Source organism: Protopterus annectens, chromosome 1.part1 (assembly GCF_019279795.1).
Source record: "Protopterus annectens isolate FY-2018-M chromosome 1.part1, PAN1.0, whole genome shotgun sequence".
NCBI lineage: Eukaryota > Metazoa > Chordata > Ceratodontiformes > Protopteridae > Protopterus > Protopterus annectens.
In genome coordinates, this window is record NC_056726.1 from 1,633,014,618 (window position 1) to 1,633,032,842 (window position 18,225).

At 37.4% G+C, this 18,225-nt stretch overlaps 1 protein-coding gene across 1 annotated transcript in view; it reads right to left on the bottom strand.

The window, feature by feature from the left end:
• Positions 1-7,834: 7,834 nt before the first annotated feature.
• Positions 7,835-18,225, bottom strand: part of CCHR1.PART1H1orf109 (chromosome chr1.part1 C1orf109 homolog) — a 155,297-nt gene continuing 144,906 nt past the window's right edge. Inside the window, exon 3 of the mRNA XM_044083694.1 lies at positions 7,835-8,049. Coding sequence (XP_043939629.1) covers positions 7,854-8,049 — 196 coding nt within the window. The 3' untranslated portion in view covers positions 7,835-7,853. The remainder of the gene's footprint in view (positions 8,050-18,225) is intronic.

Below are 18,225 nucleotides of genomic sequence, written 5' to 3' on the forward strand. Positions count from 1 at the left end.
ACACACTAAAGTGAAATTTCCCTTAAGAGCACACAGAGGTCACAGCCAGTCCGGGGCTGGTTGCTCCCTTGCTCTCCAGGTCCCCAATAAGACTCCCCACTGGCACAACTATAGGGTCCAGATCTCAGCCTAGTGGGCAAGCTAAAACCTCCAGCACCCTCTCTGTCCAACCAGTGCTTTGTGTCTCTGCCCAAGTAGCTGACACACACACACACACACACACACACACACACACACACACTTTGAGAAGAGTTTATATAACCACATAGACACACCTGGGGAAGGCTGGCACAGGTTCTCCAGCTGTGCCCCCTTTTCCCAGACTATACAGTAGTACCAGCTGCCACCACCCACTAATATTTATCAGCTACTCAAAGGCCCTTAAAAATGTGTCCAATTATTACTGTGCAATATTATTATCCAATTGGTAGTACAGCCCAGGGCTAAAGCTATTGGGGTGGCTTTGTACAATTTACCAAAGGCATGCAAGTACTCTAAAGAGCTTAAATTATCTCTACAAAAACAGCCACAGTTGAAAGGGTTTAAAAATATTTAATAACAAATAGAACACAAGACAATACTTTTTACTACACAGTGCTAGTCAAGAGTTCAGAGATCACAGAGAAATACTTAAAATAATTCAGTAGTACAGCTCTGAAATCACAGAAAACGTAGTCTAATCTTTCTAGTCTCTAGCGATTTCTAAGAGAAAACACACAAGTCTAAGCAAACTTACATATAGAGCAAGACAGTGCTGGTGAGTTGGATGGCCAAGACAAAAATGCTTAATGCTCTCTGATTCTCTGTTTTTAAAATCACATTCCTGATTCACAATACATCATTCTTCACACTTTCCTAGGTTCCCAGGCTAATAGAAACTACATTTATATTCTTCACCTCTGGGCAGAAACCAGAGCAATAAAAGACATTTATGCATGCAAATTATGGCCATTAACTCTGGCCTTAAAACAACAGGCAGGATGCCTCACTCTAGACTTCCTGGCTCCGAGTTTTAACATCAAAGGGTCACAACCAGCTTTACTTGGTCAGTAGAGTGCACTGTTGTTACATTTTTTTCAGTTCTACATGTAACACTATTTTTACCATTTAAGACAACAAGCTTGTGGTTTACATTAATATTTACAGATGACAGAATTATCTCCAAAATTCTATCTGGCTAGGCTGACAGCCTTCATCTATCTTCACCCAATCTTCACAACCCATGTCTCTAATGAAACAGGCAACCTGTATATGGTTCATCTCCCCAAGCCTCTGCTTACACTTATCAAAAGTACCAGAACTTGTAAGAGATTTGGGATGCATGGCTACCCTTACAAAGGCCTTTATGGTCATTAGTGTAGTACACACCTATGAACTCTTAGAAAGAGTCCCTATAACCCCTCCAAAGAACACTTACAAATGTAAATGGGAGCATTATCTCTTAAGTCCTGAAGCAAAAATACCAAATCTCCTCTAGCAAAAGCATTATTCGTTGTGATTATCAAAAGATCTGTTTGGCATCTCAAAGGTACTACTGGCACTTTGAGACCTCCAACTTGCATCTTGCAATACCATTGAAGTTATTATTGCCAAATGTTCTTCTATCCCCTACAAAATTAGACTGATCAAAATATATCAATAAAACTGAATAAAGGTGCTATTCTATTTCCTAGAATTACCACAAATATTTTATAATCATGGTTCAAAGCTGTGATAGGTCAAAATGAAGACTGGAGATCTCTCCTCACTTTGTGCAGTACTACTGTGATTCCTTCCTTCCAAAAGAGTGATGTCTGCTTTACGGTTAGCACAAGTGTTGATGAGCTTTACCCATACCTCTTATGTGGGTGGCACAGTGATGCAGCGTTTAGCATTGTAATCTCACAGCAAGAGATTCTGCAGTTCAATTCTCGGCTGGAGTGCCTTCTGTGTGGAGTCTGCATGTCCTCCCTGCATTCGCATGGGTTTCCTCTGCATGCTCTGGTTCCCTCCCACATTACAAAGATATGCAGCTGGAGCATTTCTCCCCAGGCCTCGGCTGAAAGTGAATACTGTACCAGTCAGACTTTCCCAGTAAACAAACAAATTAATGAATCATCACTCACCACCAAGTTTTCATATTTCTACTAGAATCACATCATTACCTGGTACCTCCCCACTCTTGTTTTTTCTAACATCTCTCACCTCATCCTTACCTTTCTTAACTCCTCTCCTAGCCCTTCTTCAACTTTAGGAAGAGACAGCCCCTCTAAGAAATTTGTCACCCTCTCCATCCCCTCCTTTGATGGCAGTGGCTCTCTATATAAATTCTCCATAAAAATTGCTGAAAATATTTAACATAGCCATTGGTTTCCTTTCTAACATCTACTGACTCATATCCCCAAGTACCGTAATGTTTATTTACACTTTTGTTGTCTTCACTTGGTCACTAATGCTTAGTGTTTTGGAGGAGCCCACATCAACATCTCCGCTAATTGCCACATTCTCTGCTAGTATCTTTTCCCCCTCCAAATGCTGTTCCTCTGCCAGTAGTTAGTTTGCCTTGATCTTCATGTTCCAAATGCACCCCTTCTCTGCTGGTATTCTCTTATTTACCTACATCTGTATCTCCTTTCTAGTCTCTCTTCTTCCTTCCCTATTTGACTTTCTCAATCTCTTTCATAAATTTTACTTTTACCTCTTCCCAGTTATGAAATGTTCCCTCTCCCAACTCCCCTAAAATTGTGTTAACTTTTCAGTCACCCATCTTTTTACTCTTAAAAATAAAATAAAATAAATAAGTCTGTATAGACTGGGGAATCCCCAGCGCCTCTCCCCATTTATCTCATTTCCTTGCTTTAAGTTTAGTATTACGTTAGTCTAATCCAAACAAACTACTGGGCATATTTCTGTCAAAGAATGCTCTCAGATTACAACCATGTCAGTTCTTGACCTCCATTTCCATTCTGGCCTATAGTAAGCAAGTAAAACCCTCTTCTTCAGCTCTCCTTTAGACAACTCACACATCTAATAAACCATTTTCAAAATCTTTGCACACACTTTTTCTTTGATCACTTACCTCCTCTATCTCCTGATAATTCCCTATCATAATATGAATGTCACAATTTTTTACTATGATGGAAATTCCCTCAAAGAAATTCAATTATTCACAGTATTTTTCTTTTATTATTCACTACCTTAAATTCTGGGCATAAATACAAGATAACCATAGTTATACGTTACACCAGTGCCCTCACAGTAGCCTTTCCAACTTGCTAAACAAGCTTCATCCTGCATTACTATTCCTTTTCCCACTTGTAAAGACTTTCTGAATAATACATATACCCCCCTTTTTCATCCTGACATACTCTGAATTCATCACTACCCTGTCTGTAACCCTTTCTTTAACTTTCTATGATCCTTTATTGTATGGTGGGTTTCTTGTAGTGCAACCACCCCAACTCTTAACTTTCAAACTGTTTTAATTATTCTTTTTATTAGGTTCAAACGCCTTCCTCAAATTCCAAAGCAGGATATTCATCTGTCCCTAGCACACTACTTTCCTCAATGCTTCCCATTTTATGTACATTAATTGGTCACACTTTTGATTCTGGTCACAAATGAAGGCTTTGTACCTATTCCCCTTTCCAACTGTTTTCTAGTTACAATGAAATCCTTGTTCTAAAAATGATCCTATTGTCCCTGCCTATACCCCTAATATAATGCTGCTTGAATATACTGACAGGCACCCCTTTCATACCCTGGGCAAATGCCTTACAGATTAATAATTCAATTATCCCTCCTTTCCCTCTAAGCTATTTACACAATCAGCTTCCAAGATGATGGTACTCTACCCTGACAGTGTCCAGTCTGCCTCCCCTGCACCCAATCTCTAGTTGTTAGCAACACTGATATTAGAGACATACTGGATCCCCACTCCATCCTATCATCTGTTTGTTGTTTTGATACGTCTTTTTCATATACCTTAATACTGTGAAAACTATTAATGCATTCCAAACAGTATCTAATCCTTCTTGTTTGTATTCCAACCCCCCCCCAAAATTCAGATATTTGCACATTAATTCGATGCAACTCCCACCCCACATTCATAACGTTGCTTTCACACTGCACAACAGATTTTCGATACTCCTCCCCTTTAAGGCCAAAAACTATTAACAGCAATAAAGATTGCAAATTCAAGATTTTAAAGGGCAATCTGAATTAGACCTCATTAAAATTACCCTTTAACTGTAAACAGACAACTCTTCACTGCGATCAGTCCATGTCTTCTGCACAAATGGTTTAGTCCACCTCCCCTCCCAAGTGAGGGCACCAACTCCCAAGTCTCTACACTACCCAATCCCTATGTAACTCAGTAAATATAAGTTATTGTGCATGGAGATTTATTCATTAATGATTTATTCATTAATACCTATGTCAGACCTCTACATCTTGATTAATTTCCAAACTTTTTCTGGTTTATTTTGCCATTTTGCCCCAATTATACAGAAAACTTTATGATGTTGCCAACTAAAGTTTAAGGGCTATAAGTCTTTATAATCATTACATGCCTAAACTGTTACTGTTGTATATATATATATATATATATATATATATATATATATATATATATATATAGGTTAGTACGAGGCTAACTGCCCTTGTGGGCCATTTTAAGCCTAGCCAATTACCCCATGTGAGAATTAAACCCTGCACCTTGTGTCTGCAAGGTAAACACCTTAACCATTATGCCATCCTCCCACCCTATATATGCTGTATGCACATTGAGTTTAAAATAACACAATTTCGTTCAGTTGCACTGTTGTGCAGTCTGAATGACAATAAAGTTCACTTTGACTTTTACATTAAAAGTATAACATCCAGCATCAGATCACATACCTTTTTCGGTGAAAAACAGGTTCCTATTACAACCAACAAATATTTGCAATTTTAACAGTTTAACCTTTATACCCCTGGAAGGGTACCAGCTATCTCATGTCTACCCTACCCCATCTTCTTGTGGTAAGCCATATTTAAATCAGTATTGTAAAGTCAAGTACTTTAATAATGGCATGATGTCTAATAGTTGATCACATAATGAAAACTCTTTCAATGTGTGGTCAATAAACCCCCCTGTAATATACACAGCCTACCTGTCTAATGCATAACCATAACTTTATAGTAAAGAGTACCAAAACAGAGCAAGAGAAAAGAAAAACACATACACTGGTTGTCAATACAGGAGTGCAAACTCATAGTCCAGGATAATTGTTTATTATATCCACTCAATGATCATGTAGCACATTAATCTAAAATATCGCTGATATCTGAATGGGCAAGAGTATGTCAGCTACACAGGTTTACAGGAGGAGGCCAGCAGCTTCATTCTCCACCACCACTCTTCTGAATGATTCGGAGTTTAGGGACTGAATTAGTTCTGCCCTATATTTGAAAGTTTTACGTCTTTTAGTAAGGTGATCAAATCCATTTGATATGAGTGGCCAACTTTAGGAACTTGCTGTTTATTCTTTTGTGAGTCTACCTGCTTCTTAGCTGCAGTGTCAGAGTTCTTGCTCATATTTGCTCCGAGAACTTTATTGGGTTCATCCAGGCAAGTAAATATTCATTGTAGCTGGATAGTTTCATCTGTAGTGTAGTCCACATATAATACCCTGTCACTGTACAGGAATAAAAGCAGTTCTCTCATCTTCTTACTGCAGAGTAGTCCTGATCTATGAACACCTGTGTGGTTGCCATAGGCAAGCCTTGGACCTGGCTTCCAGATTTGTGACTGCACTTTCTACTTCTGTACATATATAGCAAATCTCATAAATTACAGGATGCAAGTATCTGCCATTAGATCTGCCTGGAATCCAAGCAGTTCTATAAACCCTTTTCAACTGTTTTTTCTCTGCTGGTGTCTGGGCCACCTGGACAATATTTCAGTCACAAATCCCTTACAGTCCTTGCCTTCTGTATTTCCTGGGATGTCAGTTATACCCAGATTCTTGCACCTTGTCCTACCCTCTTGATTGGCAAATTATGCTTCCTTAAAATCCAGCTTTGCTCCGGAGACACTCATGCTCATCTGAAGTTCTTGATTTTTGTGTAATAATCTCTGAATTAAATCCAGGTGTTCATTTACCGTCTCCATAATGTCTGCTATTGCCCTGTCATTCCTTTATGTTCTTCTAGTTTAGCATTTTTTTTTTATTTTATTTCAAATAAGACATCCTTCATTATAATCTCAGCCTGTCCCATTTCAATATCTGGAGCCGCTGCCATGCTTTCTATAGGGGATTACAATGGAGATTTTGTCTGTAGATATTGTGATCTCTTTTTAATGCGTGCTTTTCAGCATCTAGTCCAGTCAGACAAATGGATCAGAACCGCTCACTTTCAGAAAGTTATCACTGGTAGAACGTAGAAGTAACTAATTGATAACAACAGAGGGAGTGCACTGGCTCAACATCCAAGTCAACAGTTTTGTGCCGTATTGGAAGTCCCAGTCCCAAACCTAAATGGCTTCTGTGCCCATCACAAGTACATAAATGGGTACAGCGCACTAAAAATATTTCTTCATTTTTCTGGAGGACGCTCCCTCCAAATCTATTGTCATATTCTTCCTGAACCTTTCATGTACCAACAAAAACTACTCTCTTGACCAATCTATGAGCTATAACAATCTGAAAGTTTCAGGCACACAGAGGCACTTTAATATCTATCTGCTGTTCGTGCAGTCTCCAAGTTCATCACATTCTCTTTCAGCTCCAGGTGGACAACAGGTTGGATTATTTGAAAAATAATATGGATGTCATAAAATAAAAATTGGAGAAATACACACAGCAAAAAATACAATTTATTAAAACAACCACTTCTAGGTGCATGTCAATGTTCATGCAAGGTTTCCTAGATATATATATATATATATATATATATATATATATACATTAGATGAATCACATAAAATTACAAAGTCATCACTCAGTGACGGAACAAGTCACCTATAATTGCATCATATGGAGTTATGAGACAATTTAAAAAGTAAACAGAAGGTGGCAACTTCTCTCTTTCCTGAATGTAAAAAAAAAATCACTTGGATGTATTTGCACCCAGTTTTCTCTCAGTGTGTGTGTGTGTGTAAATGTCTAAAATAAATCAGATACTGAACTTCTAGCACAACCTGAAGTACATCCATAAAAACATCTATCCTGCAAATCAAACAGCATATAACCTAAAAAAATGTTGCAATACATGGACAAGTTGCATTTTCTTAATATTAGAAAGTAAATGATAAATATTCCATTCTTTCAGGGCAAATAAAACTTGAAACTCATACAATTTTGAAGGCAATGTGGAAACACAGTCTTGGGGTGATTCAAAGCAAGAAAGAATGGGGAAAAGAACTGTACAGTAATAATTACTTTTAAGATAAATTATGCCATTTAAATGGAACACCATGACAAAAGTTAAATAAGATGCAAGCAGTACATTCTACAGATGGTGAGGTCATCCTTCCGTTGTACAGAACACTAGCAGGGTCACAACTGGAATGGGCATGTACAGTCCTGCAGGCCATACAGGGAACCAAAATTAGTCAGATGCGAAGCATGTAGCCGTGGTTACCAAAATGTGGGTAGCAGCTGAAATGAGACATGCTTCAACCTAGACTACAGTACCACAAACAGAAGATTACAGCCCTATGTAATGTATTTCCTGAGACAATGACACCCTGCAAATTGCCAGAAGAATTCAAAGCTACCGGAGCAGAGCAAGGGAAGGATAAAGCAAATGGTAAAGGAGAAACTTCAACAGCTGGAGCCTGGAAGATCACATATCCCTACCTTCATGAAACAAGTGTGTATGATTTCTTTTTAAAGTAAAGGATACTCTCTTCTATAGAATCGCTCTATATCTTGCAACCATTCTAACATATCAGCCAAAGAAGGTGTAAGGGTGGAACGCTCAAAAGTTTCATCGACTGTAAATGCAGCTGAAAGCTGGTCATAATGCTGGAAAACTGCAGTCACTTGATTGCTTACTGTATCTCTCACTTTCTGTAAACAACTCCTATAAAAAATAATAATAATTTTGTCACTTTTAAGACAAAACTCAACACAAGTCCTGCAGAAGACAGCAGTTTTAGGTTTTTCTAACTCAAGTAAAATCACAAGAAAATGATATCTGAAGCATATTTACTTACATAATGAACAGTAAAAGGTAACAAGTAACTGCTGAAATATATATATTCCTGATTTAAAAAAGAATGAAAGAATATTTCATAAAACAGTATCAGTATTGTATTTGCCAGTGTTAACTGCCCCAACTACAAATAGAAGCATTAAACCATTTGAATACACCTTTATCAGTGTTAATTAGGGTCAATAGGCTCAACAAGTAGCACACCTCAACTTTGCTGAGGGAAGATCAGAAGTGCTTGGATTCTATTTCTGCCCCATCTGACTGGATTAATTTTCCACATTCTGGGGCTGGTTTCTCCCTTTCTCTCCAGGTCCCCAATAGGACTCCCCACTGGCACAGCTATAGGGTCCAGATCTCAGCCTAGTGGCAAGCTACAACCTTCAGCACCCTCTCTGTCCAACCAGTGCTTTGTGTCCCTGCCCAAGTATCTGACACACACAGACTTTGAGATAAGAGTTATATACAACCACACAGACACTCCTGGGGAAGACTGGCACAGGTTCTCCTGCTGCCCCTTTTACCCAGACTATACGGTAGAAATCGATACCTCCACCCAGCTAATATTTATCAGCTACTCAAAGGCCCTTATTAAAGGGTGTCCAATTATTACTGTGTAATATTATTATTATCCAAATGGTAAGTGTGACTGAACAGCAAAGCTTATTTGGAGTGACTTGGTGCAGTATCACTATATATATATATATATATATATATATATATATATATATATAGTTTATTGAAAATCACGAACGGCACTTGGGCGACAGTCGGATAGTCGAACGTATAAGGTCGTAAACACGGATGTCGAAGACATAACAATCAATCTAGGAACGGTTTTAACATGGGTCGAGGTAGGGAAGATGTTTGTAGTAGGGAATAATACTGAACACCTACCTCGACCCATGTTAAAACCGTTCCTAGATTGATTATTTTGTCTTCGACATCCTTGTTTACGACCTTATACGTTCGACTATCCGACTGTCGCCCAAGTGCCGTTCGCATTTTCAATAGTAAACATATATATATATATATATATATATATATATATATATATATGTGTGTGTGTGTGTGTGTGTGTGTGTGTGTGTGCAGTGTAGTCTAGAGCTTAAATTATCTCTACACAAAACAGCCACAGTTGAAAGGTTTAAAAATATTTAATAATAAATAATAAAAACACAAGACAATACTTCTTACTACACAGTGCTAGTCAAGAGTTCAGAGATCACAGAGAAATGTTTAAAATAATACAGTAGAAAAGTTCTGACATCACAGAAAAACACTTAAGTCTAGTCTTCCTAATTCCTAGCTATTTCTACGAGAAACACTAAAGTCTAAGATCCTACTTACATACAGACACAGCCAGTGCTGGTGATGTTGGATGTTCTCAAGACAAATGCTCAAATGCCCTCACATTCATTCTCTCCTTAAATTGATAACACAGTACCACTGATTCATTTCAGATTACATCATTTCTTTCTGGTTCCCATGCTAACAGAACTCAGAGGTTAATAGCCCTTTTGATCTTGCAGCTGGTCAGGAAGCCAGAGCAAAAAAAATAAATTATACATGCAAATTCTAGCAATTAACTCTGGTCTCAAGACAATAGCCAGAATTCCTTCATCCAGACATCTTGGCTCCAAGCCCTTAGATCAAAGACAGTCATGAAATAATACTTGACTTATAAGCTTTGTTACAGCAGAGTGCACTGTTACATTTTTGCAGTTCCACATCTAACAGCATTTTTCCCATTTAAGAGAACAAGCCTGCGGCTTATATTAATATTTACAAATGACAGAATTATCTACAAAATTCTATCTGGCTAGGCTGGCAGCCTTTACCTATCTTCACAGTGACATCCACAAGAGTTGATGGTAGCTCATGTGGATGCAAAAGATTCCATGCCACTTATCAAAAAGAGCAGGGAGATTTCCCCAGCAGTCGTGCCAAATTTTCCCTACTCAGTCTAAGTACCACCTGTCCACTTCAGGTCTGCCCTGACAACAGGCTACTAGCCTACTGGGTCTTACAAATTCCACAAAGAATAAGTAAATACATTTTTCTGTATGGTATATTATTTGAATGATATTTGCTGTTCTAAGTGCCCACAGGCTACAAAATGGTATTTGCTATATTTAAAGGACACTTAAAATACTTAATAGTAAACATATGCAATAAAATATAAAAAGATTCTAAAGGTCTACAGCCATGTGTTACAAAGAAAATGTTACAAAGCTCCTTTTCAAGACATTTTCTTGTTACAATGGTAATTGATAACCATAGACTGCAGCTCACACAGTGGTAACTGGCTTAGTATACAACTGCATCTCACAGGGTAAGTAGTGAAGCAGTATTAACAACAGGGCTTCTTGTTATCTTTTTTCATCGACTAACTTTAAGAAAAGATTCCTCCCATGTAAATGAATGCCTATTGTGTGCTGGTTTTCTAAAGCATCAGCTGGCACATGCTTCATTAAACAACAAGCTACCATCATTGCAGATGCAAGACACTTGGCATTTGTCATGCCTTTCATTTGGTCTTGTTTTTCAAGCCTATTTGCTTAAAAACATGTTTATAGCATGAGCTAAGGACATTAATCTTGACTACCACCCTTGTAAAAACAAGGGAAATAATCATCTTATATATCAGACATATACATTATATACATACATCTACACATACTATATATAAATGCAATCAGTACACTTGTACACCCCATCCCCAGCCCAGCAGCCCAGGTTCATAGCATTATAAACTTGCTTCTGTCTAGCCTTTCTTACTTTGTAAAGCCTAAATTTATTACAACTAAGAAAAATCACTGGTTTACTTTTAAATAAGGGGGTGTCTTCAGTGACTGTTGTATATGTTTCAGATTTTAAACAACCCTGACTGTACCCTACAGAAATGCTTTACAACAGATGCGCAGTTTATGTATCATGAAATGATTTATACAAATATTAACAAAAATAGTTTTACTTAGTTACTTTTTTCTTCCACTTTAGTGTCCTTCTAAACATTAATAGCAAAGTGATGTATATGCTTTACAGTCCACCTGCAGGTTTAACAAAGTCAACAAAATTCCAGTCTTTTTCATACACTCTGTCTTGCAAAGCTACATTTCCCAAATATAATCAATGCTTTACAGTTTCCCATTTATCTACTAATTTCAGTGTTGCTAGTCGTTGTCCTGTTCATCTCCATCTCCCATCACCAGACTCTGGTTCAAGTCTAAGGTACTCCTGATTCTTCTAGTCAACTCCTGTACTTTTCTGTCTCAAGTGTTTTCCTTTGTAGAAATGGAAAATATTTCATTGGCAATGTCTATCTATGAGCTTTTTGTCAGAAGACTCAGAAGCAGAGTTCCTTTCTACTTGGTGGTTCACTTTTTGTTGGATTAACTTTTGTTAATTTTTTTCCTGCACAGCGTGTTCAGTCTCCAAAAAATATATCTTTGATCCTCCTGGATGCAGTGGCTTTAATCTCACCTGCCTCTCTATATTCCCAGATTGCTTTTGCCTGGTGTACAGTGAATAATCATTTCCACAAATTCTCTGCTGCCTCCAATTCTAAATACTTTTCCCTTCGGTTACAGTTTTGTCAGGATCAACTATTTCTGCTGGTATGACTGCATCTTTACTAATATAGGTCTTGGCTATCTTTTCATGGCCATGTTCAGAGGACACTCAACACACACTTCCAATTAACAAATACTGCAGTGGAATACCAGTCCAGTTGCTCATTTGTGCTTTCATAAATTTAATAGAGTCTGTTCCTTCCATTTTCTCTAGGACAACAGGAAATCGTAGGTTCTCTCCGTACATGCTGTTTTCTAGCTTTTTTGAAACAGCTCTTCTTGAGAAACTTCATACTCAGACAACCTTTTCTTCATTTCAATCTCAGATTTTCTGCAGTTTTATCAATTCATCTGAATAATTAGTTAATGATTTTTTTTCTATTTTCCAGCCTTTTGTTACTTGAATTAATATTCCTGCACTTTTTTCTTTTATTTTAAATCACCTCTGAGAACATTTGATTTATTTCCCCCTAAATTACTGGAAACCATCTCTCATACCAAAATTGAAGCTTTAACAGCTTTTTGCTGAACAGCAGCAGGATTCTTCCCAGCCAATATGTTTCCTGTTCACTTCTGCTGGTTGATTTTCTTTCAGGTTCTCTAAATTTCTTCTTTGCTGGCATCCAGGCAGTGTACTTAATCCCCAGCTAACTGAATTTTACCCACACTGACAATTATAATGCCTTCATTTTCACAGTTAATGTTTTTACACTGGGAGAGCTGAAACTGATCAATTTATCAGTATGAAGCCATCTTTACAACTGGCATTCCAAATTACAATTAACAAAATCTGTTACGTTTATTTACATAGCATTTCTGCCTGCAATTAGCTGATACACATTATTAATGACCGAGCTATACTGTTGTTTGCTACTTTAAAAATTACATAATTCCTGATTTAACATCTCTATACCCCTTGCTACCAAACTCACTCCATCAAGACTACACTAGCCTCCTCATATTTCTATATGTTGATGCACTTACATTAAACAGAATCTGTTTTCTGAGCTACTGAAAATGTTAGAAACCTGCCATACCTTCACGCCTTTAAAACATCTCTCTACTACCATTTAATTATAACTAGATACACTGACGGCTGTGTCGGTAAGATCCCAGTTCTTAAAAAAGCACAACTTATCCCAAGGTTGTGCAACCTCAGAATAGGTTATGCTGAAGGTATGCACCCCTGCATGCAGGATATGAGGCAGCTTATCCATATTTTGTCAGGGTCACAGCTTCATTGTTTTACCTTTACCAATTCACAGACTCAAAGTAATGTTATAGAGGATCTCCCATCATAACCTCATGGGGGGATATTTTCCTCATGCAAATGCTTTTCCATCATTCAAACTCCCTACCCTTTACACTCACCTACCTTCCTACACTCACTTTTACTTACTACAATGGCCTTATACAGGAACACACAATAAAATTTCCACACAGTTGAACTACTTATTGTAAACTGCCACCTTAACCCCCAAAAGAAATTTGTCATTGTTGCTATTTATATTCTGTATGGAAATAATATTCCTATCCTCGAATCCATTCTCTCATGGATATCACAACATATTCCTTACAAAGCCACACTGTTAGGGGACGGTAATACTGACTGGCAGAAACAACAGCCCTTCTCTCAACATCAACCTTTATGTCTTTCACCAGTTACTCATCACACCCACTCGCTTCAACAAAAATAATAACAAAAGCTCCACCCTGGATTGGATCTTAACATCTGACCCCAACCTCTATCACAACCCAATTACCTTACCAGACTCTCTAACCAACCACCTTCCTGTCGGAGCACAGGTACCCAAGTTCCATCTCTATAGAGAATGCCGCAACCTTTCCTCTTAATAATGATGGTTTCAACAACATGCTATGTGTCATTCTAAAATACATCCCCCCTAATGATGCAGTTTTATATTTCAATCAAACTTTCCTTGCCATCCGTGATTCACTAGCACCTCTTAGAAAAGTTAGAATCAAAGCAACTCACACCCCTTGGCTCTCTAAAGATACCCTTACACTTATGAAAGAAAGGGACAGCACCTAGAAACAATGGATTAAAACAAAATGTACCTCCCGTTACTACAAATATAAAGATCTCTGTAACCTTACAAAACAGCACATTAACAAGGATAAGAAAGAATTCTATTCTAAAGCCCAATTCACCCATAACTCTAACCCCAAAACATTCTGGCACTCTATTAATAAAATCCTGCACCCAGGCAACCCTACCACCCCCAACCCTTACCCGACAAAATTCCCCTTGAAACTGCTTCTCTTCTAAACTCCCATTTCTTACAATCTATTCTCAAACTAACCCAAAACAGTCAGAACCCTAATCTCACACATACCACTCCCACTTCTAACAATAACCCTCTTTTATACTTAACCCCATCCCAACTTCTTACATAAAATCTCTTCTGCTTAAATTAAAACCTTGTTTCCCTTCCTATGACAACCTTCCCCCATCTTTCTTAAAACAGTTGTTAACTCAATAGCCTACCCTGTTTCCATTTTGATTACTAAATCTATACAGGAATCCACCATCCCAGACATATGGAAAGCTTTCTACTCCATCCCATTACACAAAGGTGGCAATAATTTCGAACCATCCAACTACTGACCTATTGCAATCCTCTCTCCACTGTCTAAACTCATTAAAGAATGCGTACACAAACAGCTACTTAATTACCTAATAGACAATAACTTCCTAATACCTAAACAACATGGATTCAGACCCCATCACAGCACATCCACAGCCATCCTGTCATTTACTCAAACTGTTGCCAAAGCTAGAGACAAAAATCTATTAGTTTCTTGCCTCTTTCTTGACCTCTCAAAAGCTTTTGATACTGTCTCTCACTCTAAACTCCTGAATAATCTAACCAATCTCAAACTATCCTCCTCTACTATTAAATGGCTCTCCAACTATCTCACTAGTAGACACAGTCAGTAAGATGGCAGTCCACCTGCTCCCTTTTCTTACACATTCATACTGGGGTCCCTCAAGGCTCCATTCTTGGACCTCTAATATTTTTACCAACCAACTACACACGTCCTGTACAACTTCCACCCTTGTACAATACACAGATGACTCTACTCTTATCACCAGCTATGACAACATTACTAACCTCCTCTCCTCCACTCAAAACAGCTTTCTGTCCATAGAAAAATGGTTAACCAACAACTAATAATTAACCCCAAGAAAACTAAACTTCTTCTCTTTCTTCCCCAAAACGCTCTCTCACCTCAAAACAACCCTCACCATTTCTTCTCTGGATAACACCCTCATCCATGCTGAACCATATACAAAATTCCTCTGCACTACTACTGATGACCAACTGAAATTTGATAACCATATACAGCATTGTATCAAAAAACGAACCAGAAACTTGGTTTACTCTACAGAAACAAAAAAATACCCAACCTCAGACTCCAAAAAACTCTAGCTCAGGTATTCCTCCTTCCTTGTCTTGTGTATGCCTCTCCCATCTTTATCCTCCTTCCTTGTCTTATGTATGCCTCTCCCATCTTTATCCATCTACAAACCACCCTTTTAACTAAACTATGCCAAACCTATTATAGTGTTGCAAGATTTGTCAGTGGCCTACCTTACAAATCACATCACTGCCTTGCTTTGAAACAACTTCACTGGCTTGACTTCCCCCAACACCTCCTTTTCTCCCAGCTGCAACTCACACACTCTCTACTTTCCAGATCCTTTGCTTGTCCTGCACTCTCCTCCTAATATCCCTCTACACCCTCTCTTGCACTCTCCACAGCTCAGACCAGCACCTACTTGACATCTACAAATCTAACAAAAATACTGGCAATGTTCTTTACAAACACTGTGTGTCCCAGGCTTGGAACAATCTCCCCCCTAACATCTGAACGATTTCTAGTATAAATCTCTTTAAAACTGAACGCAAAAATCTTTTCCTAAATGCCAGCACCTGCCACTGCCAAGATCCCACTTAATCTCCCATGCTCCCCACCCTTACACCTCTTTACCATCTCTCAAATTGCTACCACAGCTTTCTTCATTGATTTGGTACATACTTCTTACAATACTTTTCATGTGCCCTATATCTGTCTCTTACCTACACACATCTTCTTACTTAATGCCTTGTTGTTTCTAACATGTATCCTCAATTTATGTTTACTCATTTCTACCTCTGCCTGATGTCCATTAAACATTTTTCTAAGTCGATAATATATTCTTTTTTCTAGCCTAACTGAAATATTTGTATTTCCTGAAATGTATATTATTCTTCAGAAAGGTATATTAATCTTTTGATATGTTTCATTAACTGTTTTTACTTGTATTGTAAGTTTGGTACTTTTCTCCTTGGGTCTCCACTGAAAATGGGCCTCTTGCTCAGTTGGACTAACCCTGTTAACAAATGACAAATAAATAAATTAAATAAAGTAATTAAATAATACCTTTGTCATATTTAACACAACTACTCACCTTATATACACGCTCCACCAACCTTTCATTATTTTCCCCTAACCTTTCCCATTTGATACTTGCAGCCACTCAGCTTTCTGAAGTCACACTTCCACACAGTTATATTACTTACTTTAGCATCCAGTTCCTGTCCCTGATAACCTACTTCCTCTTTATTCAGGGTAGACTCTTCAATGGCTATATGTCAGAAGTGTTACTATGAATTAACTGTTTTACTGGAAATTGATGTTTACAGAATTTGTGTCTTAGTTTGACACACAAACCACTGTCTTATCTGGTTTCTATAAAAAATATTCTCATTTTATAGAGTTTGATGGCCATATTACTGTACAGATGAAGTCAGAGTTTTAAGTTTAGTACTATATCAGATTGGTTTATTATTTATGTCAGGCTGATTATAAATACTGTATATAGTTGTTTAAATTGTTGAAATAATAGTTTTTGTGTGTTCAAAATATTATTTGAAAATAAAAATTAAATGAGTAAAAGTGAGCCAGTTAAGCAGAATGGGACATTGTTTCTCATTCTTCTGACAACAAAGCCCATACAGAGACTTTGATAGTAAAATCATTATTGTTCCAAAGAAAAATACCTGAATGACAGAACAACAACACATAGCATAAAGTGATTATTATGCTGAAGCAACTCCACTCCTACTTTTAACCAACTCATGGGTATTGGTTCCCCTTCCTGATTCTGATCTCTGGGCATGTTACAAACTGAACACTTTTGCAATACTTGCTCTAGCCTCATTTCCAAATTAGGCCACAACAATGCATCTCTCCCTCTTTCTTTACACTTGAAAGCGTTCCGTACACAAAATGCAAGTAACTGATAGAGAAGCAGAACGCCGAGTCCACAAATCCCAATTGTGATGAAAAACACCTAAACAAACCACCAACAAATGCAACCAGCAATAGCGTTGGCTAAAAAATCTCAATTTATTACTTAACGTTAAGCGCTTTCACCCACTTAAATTGAGCTTCATCAGAACATCTTAATACAGTTTTTACACCGTTTAAATACCACTATTGGCGCCAAAACTGGATGGTGGATGTTTTAAATTAAATTGATATATCCACCAGTATTATAAAAAAACTTCCAAAATTCCATTAAATTCCTAATACATATGTTACCTAAAGTATTATAAAGTTTATACACGTGAAATTGTTTAAAAAATGTTTAAAAATGTATACAATTTGATTAAATCTACTAACTGAACATTAAGTAGAACCCTGATCTTTGTATGAATCATTAACATCACAATTGTTTAATTCATCACAACTTCTAATGTTATGCTACTGTAAAGCTTACTAAATATATTAAAATGAAAATATATACAAAAACAATAAATACAACACATGAACCAGTATAAATACATTTCTGTACTTTAACTTAACATAACATTATCAATGAGTAGTAATAACTTCCATACGCTAATGACCCATTACCTACTTCCTTGCTAACAAAGGCTTGATGGGTATATGGTCATTGAGTCCCGGTGGTGTAGAGGCATCAGTATATAATTGCCACCATATTTCTTTATAGCCCAAGGTGGCCTTATAGTTGCCACCTCTGGGGTCTATTGCAATATTTTCCAAAATTCCAAACCTAAAACTATGCATTTCACCATATTTCTCTATGTGTCTATAGAGGGCATTATTTACATCTTTCCTCCTGATGCTATATAGGTGATCGTAAATACTTTTCTTAAAACTTCTTTCAGTTTTCCCTATATAGTATCCTGAACACGTCGTACAATTTGCCAAATAAATAACCAATTTGGAATTACAGTTACCTTGTTTGAACCTGATCCTTGTCTTATTAATGTTGTTTAAAATAATCCCTTCATCTTCATTTATCACATAACATTGATTACAGCAACCACATTTTTTACTGTGCTTCATACAACTATCTGCATTACTTTTAATTGTCCCTCGTTCCAAATACATCCTAATGTTACAGCCCATTTTATATACAAATGATGGTTTGGGG